General features: G+C 37.0%; 3 protein-coding genes across 4 annotated transcripts; 1 reads left to right on the top strand and 2 right to left on the bottom strand.

The window, feature by feature from the left end:
• Nucleotides 1-610: 610 nt before the first annotated feature.
• Nucleotides 611-5,782, top strand: LOC129315915 (STOREKEEPER protein-like). Of its 2 annotated transcripts, XM_054960070.1 has the most exons (6): nt 611-1,850; nt 3,174-3,669; nt 3,795-3,994; nt 4,769-4,861; nt 5,029-5,083; nt 5,520-5,782. In XM_054960070.1, exon 1 carries the CDS (start codon nt 716-718, stop codon nt 1,781-1,783), a length of 1,068 nt encoding a protein of 355 aa, XP_054816045.1. In that variant the 5' UTR covers nt 611-715; the 3' UTR covers nt 1,784-1,850; nt 3,174-3,669; nt 3,795-3,994; nt 4,769-4,861; nt 5,029-5,083; nt 5,520-5,782. The 2 variants fall into 2 exon arrangements, with proteins under 2 accessions (XP_054816045.1, XP_054816044.1); XM_054960069.1 differs by lacking the exon at nt 3,174-3,669.
• A 3,388-nt stretch (nt 5,783-9,170) lies between these two features.
• Nucleotides 9,171-10,333, bottom strand: LOC129316394 (protein VASCULATURE COMPLEXITY AND CONNECTIVITY-like). The gene is made up of 3 exons (XM_054960801.1): nt 9,998-10,333; nt 9,684-9,889; nt 9,171-9,588 (listed from the first exon to the last, which is right to left on the bottom strand). Exons 1-3 carry the CDS (start codon nt 10,094-10,096, stop codon nt 9,411-9,413), a joined length of 483 nt encoding a protein of 160 aa, XP_054816776.1. The 5' UTR covers nt 10,097-10,333; the 3' UTR covers nt 9,171-9,410.
• A 1,710-nt stretch (nt 10,334-12,043) lies between these two features.
• Nucleotides 12,044-13,682, bottom strand: LOC129314920 (transcription factor bHLH117). Its single transcript, XM_054958400.1, has one exon. It carries the CDS (start codon nt 13,584-13,586, stop codon nt 12,612-12,614), a length of 975 nt encoding a protein of 324 aa, XP_054814375.1. The 5' UTR covers nt 13,587-13,682; the 3' UTR covers nt 12,044-12,611.
• Nucleotides 13,683-14,233: the final 551 nt, after the last annotated feature.

Below are 14,233 nucleotides of genomic sequence, written 5' to 3'. Positions count from 1 at the left end.
ACTATTAATAATATTATTATTATTAATACATTAAATTTACTTGATTATATTAAAATTTATTTAATTTAATTAAATAAAAGTATATTAAATATATACGATTAAGTATCCACGTCTTGCGATTATAATATTTATAATTTGTAATTTGTAACTAAATTTTTAAGATTTATAGCGTTTCCCACAATTCATAAGTTATTTACTACCAACCATCCAATAGTTGCAGCAATTAATTTTTCACGATTTTAAGTTGTTGCCCATGCATATTTAATTTTAAGCTTTTTGTTAAGTTGTAATGATTAATTTTAAATTTTGAAGAATATTTTAAAAGTGAAAATTTTAGTTGTGCTAGATGACTGATTAATAAATAAAAATAATAGTGATTTTATTTTTATAAATTTTTTTATTAAATTAGTAAAAAACTCTTGATTATTTTTTAAAAATTACTTAAAATTAAGAAAACTAATAAAATTAAAGATTCAAAGTAAAAATTTTACACAAATTTACAGACTAATTTTACCAAATCGAAAAGTTTTTTTTTTTCAATTGCATAAAATAAAAAAGAAGTGAAGAGACTCCTTTTTTAACAGCGAAAAGAAAAGGAGAAAAGATTAAAACCCTAAGAAACCCAGTGCAACGGCGCCGACCTCCCCCCTGCTACAATATTCGGCTGGCCGTCCCGTTATCCCAAAACATCTCTATACCTTCCGTTCCGCTTAAAATGGCTCGAAAGCGTCGCCTCCAAGACCCGCCTCCTCTTCCTCCTGCTGCTGCTGCTGCTGCTTCTTCAACTGAAGATGAAGTGGAAGAATCGGCGAGCGACGCCGTTGAAGAGGAAGCCAACGGTGTTTCTGACGGCATAGAGCGCGAAGATGAAAAGTCTGAGGGCAATGCTGAAGATGAATCGGTGGAGGAATCCGAAACCGAGTCTGACAAGACCCAGCCCTCGCCGTCCGTGTCGGATTTCACCATCAAGCCCATTGTGAGCAAGCCAATCAGTGACTCCGCGAAACATCTGAAGCATGCAGCCAACAACGATTCGGCTCCCGTGCCTGCAACTATCGTCGCTGCTGGAGGCTCAAAGCGCGCTAATGATAGCAACACAGAGAAGAAAGAGTCCAAAAAGAAGAAGCTGTCGGAAAGTCAGGATGAAGATGTGAAAAAAGAGCCTGGTGTCCAACGCCTTTGGAATGAGGATGATGAGATCGCGATCTTAAAGGGAATGATCGATTACCATTCAAAGAGAGGTGTTGACCCATGCTCCGAGATGTCGCTGTTTCATGAATACATGAAGAATAAGATCCATGCTGATGTATCTAAGGCGCAATTAGTGAACAAAATCCGGAGTCTGAAGAGGAAGTTCCAAACGAATGCAAAAAAGGGTGAAAATGGCGAGGACCCTGTTTTCTCTAAGCCGTGTTATCACGAAATTTTCGAGCTTTCCAAGAAAGTCTGGGAATCTGAAGCTGCTAATGGAGTGGATCAGAGAAAGCCAGGCCAGAGCAAAGGCAAGAATTCTTCTACTTTAGGATCGCCGAAGCGGGATATGGTTGAGGATAAATATGAGCCACATGGTGATGTGAATGCTATGCCAGCGAAATCATTCTCTAAATCATCCCTTTTGGGTGGGTTTCTGGTCTCGGGGAAGCTTTCGTTACCTGAATCAGCCATGGACATTGTGAAGGAAGCAATGCCCTTGATCGGGAGTTCGAAGGCCAATGAGTTAGAACGAAGGGGCAAGGAATTGCAGAAGGATGAATTCCTATTGTATTTAAGAGGGTCGAATTGATTCATGATACTGCAAAAGTAGCAGTGGATGTAATGAAATCTTCGGTGTAGTAACTATCCTGGCAACGGTGAGGTCCATTATGACTTTCTGAGAAGTATAGTTTGGTGCCATAGGATTTTTGGATGAAGAGTAGCCATTGTAGGTTTTTGGCAGAGGAGATATCTACTTTGTTGTTGGAATTTTCAAGGCAGACATAGGTTTTCGAGTTACTAATGGATTGATACTTTTACTTGCTTTATATTCGTTTGCATTGATTATTTGTTATGGATCCATTTTTGAATGCTTTGTTATGAAGAAATGAATCCCTCTTTTGTGACAGACAAATACCTTCTCTGCATCATGGATGTGTTCACCAGGTTTGTCTAATCAATTGGTCTTGATAACATCATCATCAATCTCTTTATTCATTTGTCGTTGTGCCCAGCCGATTCACACAATGGCTCCTATCACATATCACTGGAGAATGAATAGTTCCGGCTAGGATGAATGAAGACGTATTTTTATATATCGAAATAAATTATATGAAAAGGGGCTGGAATTCCATGAATTATATTTCACAGAGGGGTCGGCAATAATATCCAAAACTTATATTTGTACTTATGAGTTAAAAATTAATATATTTAACTTGATTATATCCAAAACTTTTATATACAGTCTTTGTGAAAAAAATATTATGATTTTAAACCCCTAGATGATTTTTTTAATTATTTTAATACTTCAATTTCATTAGTATAATGTGGGGATGCGTTCATATATAATGTTCAATTTTCAAAGTTTTGCTTTAGCTATCAGGTTGTCCTTTTCTTTCGGATCTGGCTGCTCCTTGCAGGTGCAAGGACTAAATTTTCAAATGGCCAAACAAACTCCTGATGTAATTTTTTAATTGCCTTCAAAAGATTTCGGGTAGTTAGCTATTTTTCAATCGACCATTTGCCTCTCACTTTTCAAACATGACAACTTCACCTTCATGTAGCATATCTCTGTGGTATCTGGGGGAGATGCATCATCTGAGGTGGGTCAAGGGACATACAGTTGGGCTTTCCTTCCTTTTTAGTTTTTACATATGACTATTAATAATATGGACCATTGTTGATCTTGCTTTTACTTTCTAGAAATAATACCCTGAGTTGGAATGTTATTCATTGGAAAATTTGTGTCTTAGATAGTGTAGTTGACCTTGCCTTTGACAGATCATTGAAGGGGTTTTACTATTGAATTGAAGTTAAGACATCATTTTGGCTAATCCCTATCTTGATGTAAAACTTGAATTTATATATTGTATTTTACAAATGTTCTTGATGTAACATCCCAAATTTTTAATCCGGATTAATGAATTTATGGAGGGTAAATTAGTAAATCAGTGCATTAATTAAGTTAATAATGTTTCCAGATACCTCATGGACCCATTGGACTTGTTCACAACCTTGGAATTGGGCTAGGAGGTGTATAGGATTGAAAGCCGCTGCTTATATCTATGACATTATTATCATTATCATTATTTTGCAAGTATGCTTGAACTCCTTTTGTTACATATTGTGCATAGTATGTTTAAAGCTTTCAATATGCCTCCACTTTAAGGTATTTTAATTGGAAAGGAGATGGATGTGCTGTGATGAGATGATCATGTTGCTGCTTGCTGTGGTGACTAGGCTGTATGGAGAGTTCTTACTCAATTTTTGGGAATATTTTGATAATTGCACTGTGAATTTTGTCAATAGTTCGAATTTGACGTTTTCGTCTACCTTAGATTGTGTTATTAGTAAAGCTACTGTGCCTCTTCCATTTCAAGGAAAGGTTGTGAGTTAACCATGATGCTTTGATAACTTGTTAACATTGGAACTAACCATGATAAGGTTCAGAAGGGCAAACTTTGGGGCTATGCTCAGGTAAATGTTGATTTAACTATGCTTTTCATCTATCTTTCAACAGTTTAAATACTTTTTTTGGCTTTTAACTTCAACAGTTATGTGGAATAAAATACTCACCAATCTTTAACTTCATCGATATATAGGCAGCCAAAGAAGGGATTGTTTCCTTCAGGATCAAGCATCAAGTCAGTTCTCTACTCTGCTCTTCATCTACCTTTCGAGCTCCAGTTGAGTGAAAATGATGTTGGAGGTGAATAGCATGACAAAATTGTATCAAGGGGACGTGAGGGAGAAACTTTTGGATGCGGTTGAAGTCTTGAAGATTTGAAGCTGGAGTCACTGGGTATGGGAAATAAAGGCCTTGGTTCAATCCAAAAACCCTGAACCATCTTTTCATCTTTTCAGTGACTTTATGGAAATTACTTGCAGAAGCATAAGAATATTTTTGGTATTATTAGTTTTTTAATGTAATCTTAATAAAAATGATCAATATGCTAATATCCATAATTATTTCCACCGTGTTGTTATTGCTCTTATATTTCCAGTAGATGGTACCAAAGTAACACCTGACAACGTTCTTTGCCATTTTATGTAGTAAATAATATGCTATTTGAAATTTTATGCACCCTTCAATTTCTATTTAGGTTATTGCTAACCCTTGTCATGTGTAGTCTACATCCCTCCTACAAAGTGTTGTGTTTATTTTTGGTGGTGCTTTGATATGAATGTGGAGCATGAGAACAACTCTGATATATAATAATGACGTGAAGTTAAATTCTCTTCCCTTACATACACTTGCAAAGTTATTGTTTTATCTTATTAAATATTAATAATTAATAATTATTTCCTGCTTACGTTTGCCATGGAATTCATAATTTTTCTTTAAGGATGTAGATATTAGGAACATTAAGTATTTGCTATTCAGGTTTGCCATGCAGAATTTTTGTTGTGCAACTCTAGAGAATAACACATTCCTTTCTTGTAGCTTTTGATAAGGCGCTATTTGGTTTCTTCACTTGCTTTCTAATACTGATTGACATGCGCTCCCACAATTCAATTTGTGTCTTTGTTATAATTTTTATTTTCTTCTGCTTCATCTTGTTACGTACCAGAGCAGCAGGAAAATGGGAGCGGATGTTGAGGATATTTTTTTCTCTTTTTCTTTTACCTATCAGGTAAATGGGAAGAGATGTTGGGGGATTTTTATCAGGTAATTTGTGTCTTTGTCATTTTTCTTTACCATATTATCATCGTCCCCTGTTTCCTCAACGATACATGTATTTTACTGTTTTTCTCTTTCCTCAGTCTCACGTTGATACTATTATTTCTAATTTTTTTGGGGCTAAAATACTAATCTTTCTTATCGATTTCTTATAGAGTACATTGTTCCTGTTTGTAGACAGCAAAGCAAAATGGAATTTATGTACCGAAGGTTAGCTGAAATACTCCTAAACTCTTGACTTTTAATTATATATGCTTTGTATTAAGTATGAACATTATGCCCTTATTTGTGAATAATAGCTTGAAATGTTCATATTTTAAACTTTACTGTTACAATATTAATCCTGTGTGCTTTATCGCAACTTTAATTCACATTCCAACAAGGACATGGGGCAACTACTATTATTGTTATGAAAATGTTACTCTGTATTAAGTAATTTTTATGTTATTTCATGATGCTTTCATTGACTTCAATTGAATAAAATATTGCTACTCAATCTGATTACAATCATGACATGCAAAAATCCTGCTGGAGAAGTTTATTGTCAAAACACAAATGTCTTTTTGATATCTGTTTCTTTGAGCTCAAGGCATGCTCATTTGAATGATGTTATTTTTTTTTTCCCTGGATTTCTTTTGTGATGCAGATTGACAGGCCTTTGCAAACACATGGTAGCAGACGTGTGTAGTCACAGAGTTACTGTGCTTCATGCTATGGTGCAGCAGGGTAGTAGTTAGAATCTTCTAAACTTTTGTTACATTTAGGATAGTTTATTGCATGTGACTCATATACTGCTTACACGCTAATCCGTGGTTTTCTTGCTTGTATAATTTTGTGAACATATCTTAAATCTTTTCCATCATTATATGCATTACATATAATTATGAGAAGCATGATTGTTGATGTAGATGTGCCCATATACATTATATAATGACTGCCTATGCAATATCTCCCTGTTCTCTCTAGAGGGGTTTTTTTTTTTTCTTTTCCTTTTTTTCCCTCCCATTCCAGCCAGGATTGATTCACGACTTATCTTACAAAGGCTTAAATTTGGCGTGATTCAAATTTCATTAGAGGATTAAATATATTTAACAGCTGACATCTAATTTTTTGAATATGTAACTTAATCTTATGCCAGTTTTAACCTGTTGGAAATAATGCGATATTTCAAAGTCAACTAATTCAGAATTCTTTTGGGATAATGAAGTTTGGCTTCAAATTGTAGCTGAGGCTACAAGCTAATGGATAAGGAATGATTAGAAATCTAGGATGAAAAGAATACATTCGATACTTGAACTTTTCAATAAATTAGCCTCTAGATGTCAAGGGAGCAAGAGGTGGAAGAATAAATGGTTGCGTTCTCGTCTTTTTGAAAACTTATTTACTTTGGCTTCTTCTTCTTCTTGTTTTTTTTTTTGGCCATCCAGACTTTTCTTTATTTTGGCTGTGACATTCTTTTTATAATTCTGCATGGATAGACAATATGGCCACTTTACTAAAAATTTCTTTACTAACTTCTTTACTTTGTTCAATATCTCAAGTCAGATGGAATGACTTGATTCAAGCAGCTAATTGGCACTTTGTTCTAAGAAATAGAGTATTCTGGTAGTTATTAAAATGTTAATAGAAAGTGATGTCTTTCCTCTATAAGCCATGTAATGAAGACGGGAGAATGTGATATAGTTGTTTGTTACCATTGTCCTGCTATTTTTTCAGATCTGAAAGACTTTCATGTTAGAATTGGTATAGACTTTTGAAAGTTTTAATACATACATGTTTCAATTTATATAGTGGAAATTGTCTCTTATTTTAATTTTCTTTCTAGTTAATGAGTCCAACTCTATTGAAAGCTCAGTGAATTATTACAGGTTTGGAACGTCAAATTTAAGATGATGATTGTTGAAATGTCAAATTTGCTCAGTAGGAAATCTATCGATGATCTGTATAGGAAAACAATAGAAAAAAGTTTAGGAGATTTTTTTAATAGGTACAGCTTAGCTTGTATTGTTAAAAACTTGCACAGCTCTGTTGTCCAATTGCTATATTCACAGCGCAAATAGTAAAACATTATACTATTGGAAATTAATTGGGAAAATGAGAGATAGGTTTCAAGGAATTAATTAATTCAAATTAAGTTCTAATCAATTTTGAAATGTTAAATTTTAAGGAGTTTGCAAGTTTGATTTTTAATTTGACAATTTTGTTGTATTCCTTCCGTTTCAAATTATGAGACACTTTTAGATAAAATTTTATATGCCAATAAAATTTATTAAATACATCTTATAATTTTACTTTTTTAAGATAAAAATATAAATTTTAAAAAATGTCTTTCATTTAATACATTATTAATGAAAGAATATTGAAGAGAAAAAGTATATGAAAAGGGTAATATTGAAAAATTATTATTAATAAAATTTTATTTTTATAAAAGTGTTTTATATTTTAAGACGTTGAATTTTTTTTTAAAAAGTATCTTATAATTTAAGATTAAAAGAGTAATAAATTTGTAATTTGTGTTTTAAATTTTAATAGAAAAAAAAATTTGTTTGTTTTTAATCATGTTAAAATTTAAAAAATAAATAAAAAGTTTATCACAATGAAATTATTAAATTGAAAATTAAACTTATAAGTTTTTAGAGTTTAGCACTTTTAAAATTAGTTGTGATTTAATTTGAATTAATTGATCATTTTAAGATTTATATGTTATTCTCTCAAATTAATTTGCCATCAATCAATTTACAAAATTCCTCCATTTTCAACGTTATATTCATGTTAGCTGACTGTGAATGTGCATAATTTCTATTATAAATTTTTACAATTAATTCATTATTAATATATCATTTAAGTATCTCACCCAATATTCAGTATAACTTAATTTATTATATATATATATATATGTATGTATATGCATAAAGACTCTTTGTTTCATATGGACTGGAGTTTTTTTTTTTTTTGGCCCAAAAAACTATAGTTCACTTCAAAAACGTCAGTTACTCATACAAGCTCAACAAAGAGAATAAGAGCAATTTTACTGATCATTTATTTCTTAATAATAAATTTAAATTTTACTGATGATTTATTTCTTAATAATTTAAGTCCCTCTCATTTTCTAACTCATCATATAATTATACCAACAATATTGCCCAATTCCATTCAATCACACGTTGCTTCACTTTCAAAAACATGAATTATCCGTTCAACGGACGGGGAGTAAGATCTAGTTTGAATAATCTGATTACTTGAATGAGCATTTTCTTTGTTTATGACCTCCGGAATAGCCTGCGATAAAGAGAGAGAATTATGGAGGGCGTTATTTGTTATGAACGAGTTTCTAAGCTAGTTTTTTTTTTCTTGTTTTTTTTGTATATCGTTTCTAAGCTGTTCAATAGGGTGTTGTGTCTGGATGAGAATCTTCTAATCTTGTTCATGACATTTGAAATGGACTAGGAGAGGCAGATGAAGGGAGCACGAGTGATGGTGGACAAAATTTGCTATGAACAATAATAAGCTTTCAGGATGGTGTGACTTTTATGTCTAGATCGTGGGAAGCTGTTCTTCCCCATTCTGAATGGTAATGAACTTTCCAGAACTGAAGATTTCCGTTTTAAGCCAGATGCCAAACCAACTAATCTCTTGCCTAATTCTGCTACTTGATTATATTCTTATGTTAATTTCAAAGGTCATTGACAGTTGCCTTGGATCAATTAGTAGACATGTTTTCGCTACTTCTATAATAAAAGGAGGATAATGCACAAGACATCGAAGACAACCTTGATTTCTCCTTTAGGATTTAGCAGACAAAAGCAAGAGCTCCTTCCTATTTTCTGGATTTGAACTGGGAAATGAGTGGGCTTGAGAGTGTTATAATTGATAGGGCAAAAAAGAAGAAAAGGGGAGTTAATCGTACAGGACATTACTTGTATCGAAATTACGAGGTTTTGTCAATTTTTGATTTCAAAATTAGCCTTAGTTAAGCTCACATTTGGAAAGAAGCAGCGCCCCAGGTTATTCGATTTCTTTTTGATTTCTCCATGATGTCCCCAGCCTAAGACTAATCCTTGAGCTGATAGGATTCCATTTAAGGAGCTGACCTATTCCAACGGATACTTTTGTGCGCACATGGTTATTCAACTTCCATGTTCATTAAACACCTATTCCCATTCACATTTCCATTTTAATGTTCATTACAAACAAATTATAGAGATTAAAGTTGCTGAAAAATATTATTCTACCGACTGAGTAGTTACTCAAAAAGTTAAGAAAGGGGGGTGGGGGGAGGTAAGGCAAGCACTATCTCTATAACTGCAAAGAAAAGAAATTTGCGGGGGAAAATGACCAACGTCTGTAATAGTCATACATTTACATCGGAAAGAGAGTTTGGTCGTCTCAAGAACGGTCGCATGTTTCTTTTCTTTCGGTGAAAGTAGCATAGAAGCGCACTGTCCATAAAGTAACATAAACATCTAAGAGTCGGGAAAAAGCCAAAACCCAAAAGCAGATAGCAGTGGAGTCCAGATGCATCCTAGTCAGTCACTAATTAATCAACAGAGGCATTTGCAGAAACGTAATACGCTACAGAGAACAAGGCATGAACAAAGCACACAACCCCTCCAATGGACAGAAAATGATGGTGTGAGATGCCACACGAATCCCTTGACTTGTTGTTTGACAATGCCCCTATCACCAGCATGAACATTCCAGCACCCATTACAATCCTGGTCCACACACAAACGAGGGGCTGAGTTATCTTATTCAGTATGCAATGATATGGTTTTGATCCCTAAAAACCAGTAGCAGTAAAGATACATACCAAGTCAGAATGAGGCAAGCCACCGAGAGTTGCCTGTTGGGAGGAGCCTTCGCAAATTCTTGTTGAGAACAAACGCAATTGCAGCCACCAAGCAAATTGGCCATAACATGGGCTATAGCCAAAAGTGCTGCTGCGCCTAACCCCAAAAGGAAAGCTTCATGGCTTGGCTCTCTACACTCGAATATCCACAATCTCAAGTGCTTAACCTGCTTGTTCAAACAATCTCGGCAATTAGTTATAGACTTTGCTGCATTGAAGATGTACTGTGATGTAGTATGTGTGTTTTTTCGAAAGAGAGGGAGCTTCAAGCATACCTTGTTTTGTTCAATTTCAGCCCTGATGCCAAGATACCCAGCTGCTCCATCCATGACTAGGATCAAGAAACACATAAAAACGCCTGCCCCTCTTGCCATTTTTGCGAATAGTTCGTTTTCTGGTTTGCTTGCTGCCGTGAAGTTTCAATAAAGAGATATAGAGCGTGGGAAAAAAGAAGAAGCGGGCATATATGTAGGTGCCCGCCCGTCCGTGAATACAGGAAAGGTTTACAGAATGAGATCGGATGGAGGAGGTGGTGAGAAAAGTGGGTGAAAGTTTCTCTTGTCCACAGTGCAAACCGCAAACTTTAATTTGTCCAGTTTTTACTTCTACACTTTCTCTGATTTCCTCGATAGAGGAGAAAGTTGGGTATTAAACTATTCAGTGTAAACCAGCTCATGAAGTAGTGGCGATGCACATTTACATAAAAGCCCAACTGCGAAAACTTTGACTAATTTTCTTGTCTTTTTTTCTGACAGGGAACAGACATATCAGTTGTTTCTGCTAATATAATTTCAGAACTGTTGTCACCTAGAACAATAGATGAGTGGTGGAGCATGAAGAGAGGGGTACTATTATTCCCTGGAACGTCATTTTTTTTTTTTAAATCTCTAATCCAATCTTTCCTCATGGAAAAAAAGAAAAGAAAAGAAGAGGAAAACGCGCACACAAACGTACATACAATACAAGTTTATGGTGGGTTCGAATTCAAAAGCTCTTTTAAAAAAGAAAGGTAACGTTATTATTAAGATAAATAGTTATTGACTATCTTCCCTTTTTTTGAATGAAAGATTCGTATTATTACTCCAGCAAAAAAATTAACAACCATTGTCGTGGTTGCTAATGCCTACAGACAATTAATATTTAACGAAATAATGGAAAATTGATCGGACTTTACGAGCAGATTCAAACATAATTGAAATGGTTGTAGTTTTTTTTTTTTTTCAAACTGAGAAGCGACAACATCAAGTGACCCTCTTTTTGACAACATTAAGTGAGCATCTTTTTGACATTGCACATCAAGCGAACCTCCCTCCCTCCCTCCCTCGCGCGGCAAAACAAGCTAACGTCTCTTTGCCCCTAAAAAAGTCTAAGAATCACCGGACAAATTAAAGTTGAAAAAATTACATATAAAAGAACTTATTAACAAATTTTATAAAATTTATAAAATACTCACCTTTATTCATAAAATGTGCAGGATTTAAAATTTGTGAGTAATTTTTTCATTAAAGTTTCGAAGCATTATTCATTGGAGAGAAGACACCAAGACCCTTGGTCCCTAGTCTAGAGTCTAGGGAAGCCTAGGCGAAGAAAACCTCTACTCCGCGAAAATCACTCCGATACTAGATAGTAGTAATAGCTAACATGCGTAGAAGCTGGGTGCAACTATCCCAAATTGTTTTTCACACACAAGACATATCCTCTTTCACACAACACATGAGGGTGACGTGGCAGTGAACGTGGACTGATCAAGTCCAAGATTTTGTTTCTATGATCATGTAGCATTTGCAAAACTTGTTTATGACATGAAAATTCCTCCCAAGTGCAGCTGCAAAGTGCAAATCCAATAACCCTTTCCCTAAAGCAGAGCTCCCCCCCCCCCCCCCAAAAAAAAAAAAACAGTAAAAACTAACTGATCTGGTGCGCGTATCAGATTCATTGATTTAACCTGCAAAAAGTAAAGAAAAAAAAACACATCATCTTTACTTTAATTTAAAGTATCTCTGAGCTTCAAGTTGTTAATCCTAAGCTCATCTTGTGCATTATTGCATTTTGTTATTGTTCGCACCTATTTTGTTGCCCGTGGGGGTTTGCTCGGCTTTGCTGACTTCATGTTTTGGATCGCCTGCTATTTTCTTTCAATTATGACAACCAACTTCAAGGAAGGTCCAAAATGTGGTCAGATAGGGATCTTGTTATGATGGTACATGGCCCAACGCAAACATGAGACAGACCAAATGTTTCGGGCTTTCAGAAATATGCGTCGGATAATGTGAGGTTACAAAATGTGCCAAGACGACTTTTAAAAGTGGTCGCATCAAAGCCCAGCGTCATCTGTTTTGGAATCGTTTGCGCACAAACAAAACGACGTTCTGGCTTGTAGCTAGCGTCTGGCTAGTTTTAAAGAATCATAATCATGTAGAGAGAGATGCATGAAGAAGCGAACACTCTCGGAGAGTGACATAATAATTGTAGAGCCCTAAGAGTAAACACCAAACTAAGAAAATGGTTTTCAAAGGAAACGCCTTCGCCAACAGTCAGTGTGACAAGAAGTATACACACCATACCAAGAACCCATAACTCGAACAATGTGATGCGCAGGAAGGGGAATCAAAGAGATTTGAATTTGTAACCGTAAAACGCTCAAACACGTGTTCTGTAGTAACCCTTGGAAGCTATAGATGCGCATACACGTACGTTATATGCAGAACAGGTTCAAAAAGTAAAGGGAAAATAGAACAAAATCATATATATAATTGGGAATTAAACACCTAGAGCCTAGGGGCCATTGTGAACTAAGCCTAACAGTGAGCATTCCAAGGAAGCGCGTTTAGCACACGCTCCACCAGCCGCCGGTGAGGGAAGCATTCCCTCGACCTATAGAGGCAAGCGTCACTTAAAGAAGGATTTTGACGAAGCGTTATCGGACATCATCTGCGGCAGAAGAAGCCTCCTCCCTGCCATGCTGCTCAGCAAAGTTAACTGTTCCACGGACAGCACGCAGAAGCCTTGGGAGTAAAGCCTTGTTTGAGCAACGGGCGAGTTCACCAGCACCTGCAACACCTGGTTTCGATTCAACCTCTCTAAATCCCCAAAAACGTCACCGTTTAGAAGGGAGGATTGGGAATGCGAAGCGCCACGGAGGGACAGGAAGGGCGAATCGGGGGGCATGCATTGGAGGGCATTGAACTGAGCCTGCAGAAATTTGACGTACTTGTACGCCTCCTCCAGGAGCGTGGCTTGGTCCATCTTCTTGTCCCACGGCATCAATTTCTGCAAGCACCGAGTCTTGTCGCTCAGCTTCTGCCGCCGCTGACGTGCCAGGTTGCTTTGAGGGATCACCGGAGAGGATTTTTCACCGGCGGGGCCATCCAACGAAGAAGAGGAAGGTTGGGTGTTAAGCGAAGGCGCGACGGCCAAGAGGTTATTTCCTACGGTGGCAGGGTCGGGGTGGTGTTGCGCCGGCGGCGGCACGGTGTTGGGAGTAGAAATGAGGGAGTCGAAGCGGGGACGTTTGTGAGAAAAGGACTCGACGGAATGGAGCTGAGGGAGCAGGATGGAGGTTGATGAATCGTAGAAGCTGGGAGGGCAGTGACTGGAGAAGAAGTCGAAGGGGTGAGTAGTGGTCCCGGAGAGAGCAACGTATTCGAAGAGACCGGGCTCAGACTTGGGAATGATAGTAGGCTCCCTTGTCTCTGGAATGTGGTGTTCAGTGTTGAAGTCCTGGGTGACTGTGCCTGGAAGATTCAGAGACAGGGAATCATCCGGTAGGAAGGCGAGACCAGGGAGGCCATTGCTGGCGGCGTAGTCAGAGAAGACGGAGGGGTTGAGGCTGAGAATGGACTGAAGGCTGACGCCGGAGAACATAGGGTCCAAGGAGGAGGAGGAGAGTCATGGGCGGCAGAATAGGGCGAGGCAAAGTTAGGATCCATGTAGCGATCAAAAAGACGCAGAGGCAGAGGGAGTGAGAATGAGAGGGTGGAAGGAAGAAGGAATAAATAGGGAAGAAGAGGGGAGGTTACGAGAAGAATATGAATAGAGACGTGGAAGGGAGAGAGAGAGAGGGTGAGGAGGTCGAGGATGATTGGGTCCGTACATGTAAAGGGTACGTCGAGGTGGCGGAAGGGGGGGGGGAGAGAGGGGTGGCTGTTTTTGTCTGCTTTTGCTTTCTGGCCGTTTCAGCTCCTCCCTGGAAAACCGCCCCTGCTCTGCTGCTTTGTCCTTTTGTCTTCTTTTTTGAATTTATTGTTAATTATTTCTTTTTACATTCATCGTCTTGATCTGTTGGCTGCGCAGCCTGATGGAAATTGGAAAAGATAACTCCTACATTAATCCCAAGCCAGTGAGCATACAAGCAGGAAGCCTTTGCTTAATGTTGTGGTATTGCTAAATGCTAGCTCCTATTGGTAATCACAGGTTGACGCACGCGCGGGTTTGATATGCTCTGCCACGGGCATGTGTGTGGGGATAATAAATAGTAACTACTTGTCACTCTCTTGATATGTGCTTTAATC

This window comes from Prosopis cineraria, unplaced genomic scaffold (genome assembly GCF_029017545.1).
Source record: "Prosopis cineraria cultivar Desert tree isolate PC_DT_omini unplaced genomic scaffold, ASM2901754v1 PC7, whole genome shotgun sequence".
Classification (NCBI taxonomy): Eukaryota; Viridiplantae; Streptophyta; class Magnoliopsida; order Fabales; family Fabaceae; genus Prosopis; species Prosopis cineraria.
This window is presented reverse-complemented; position numbering and strand designations above follow the sequence as displayed.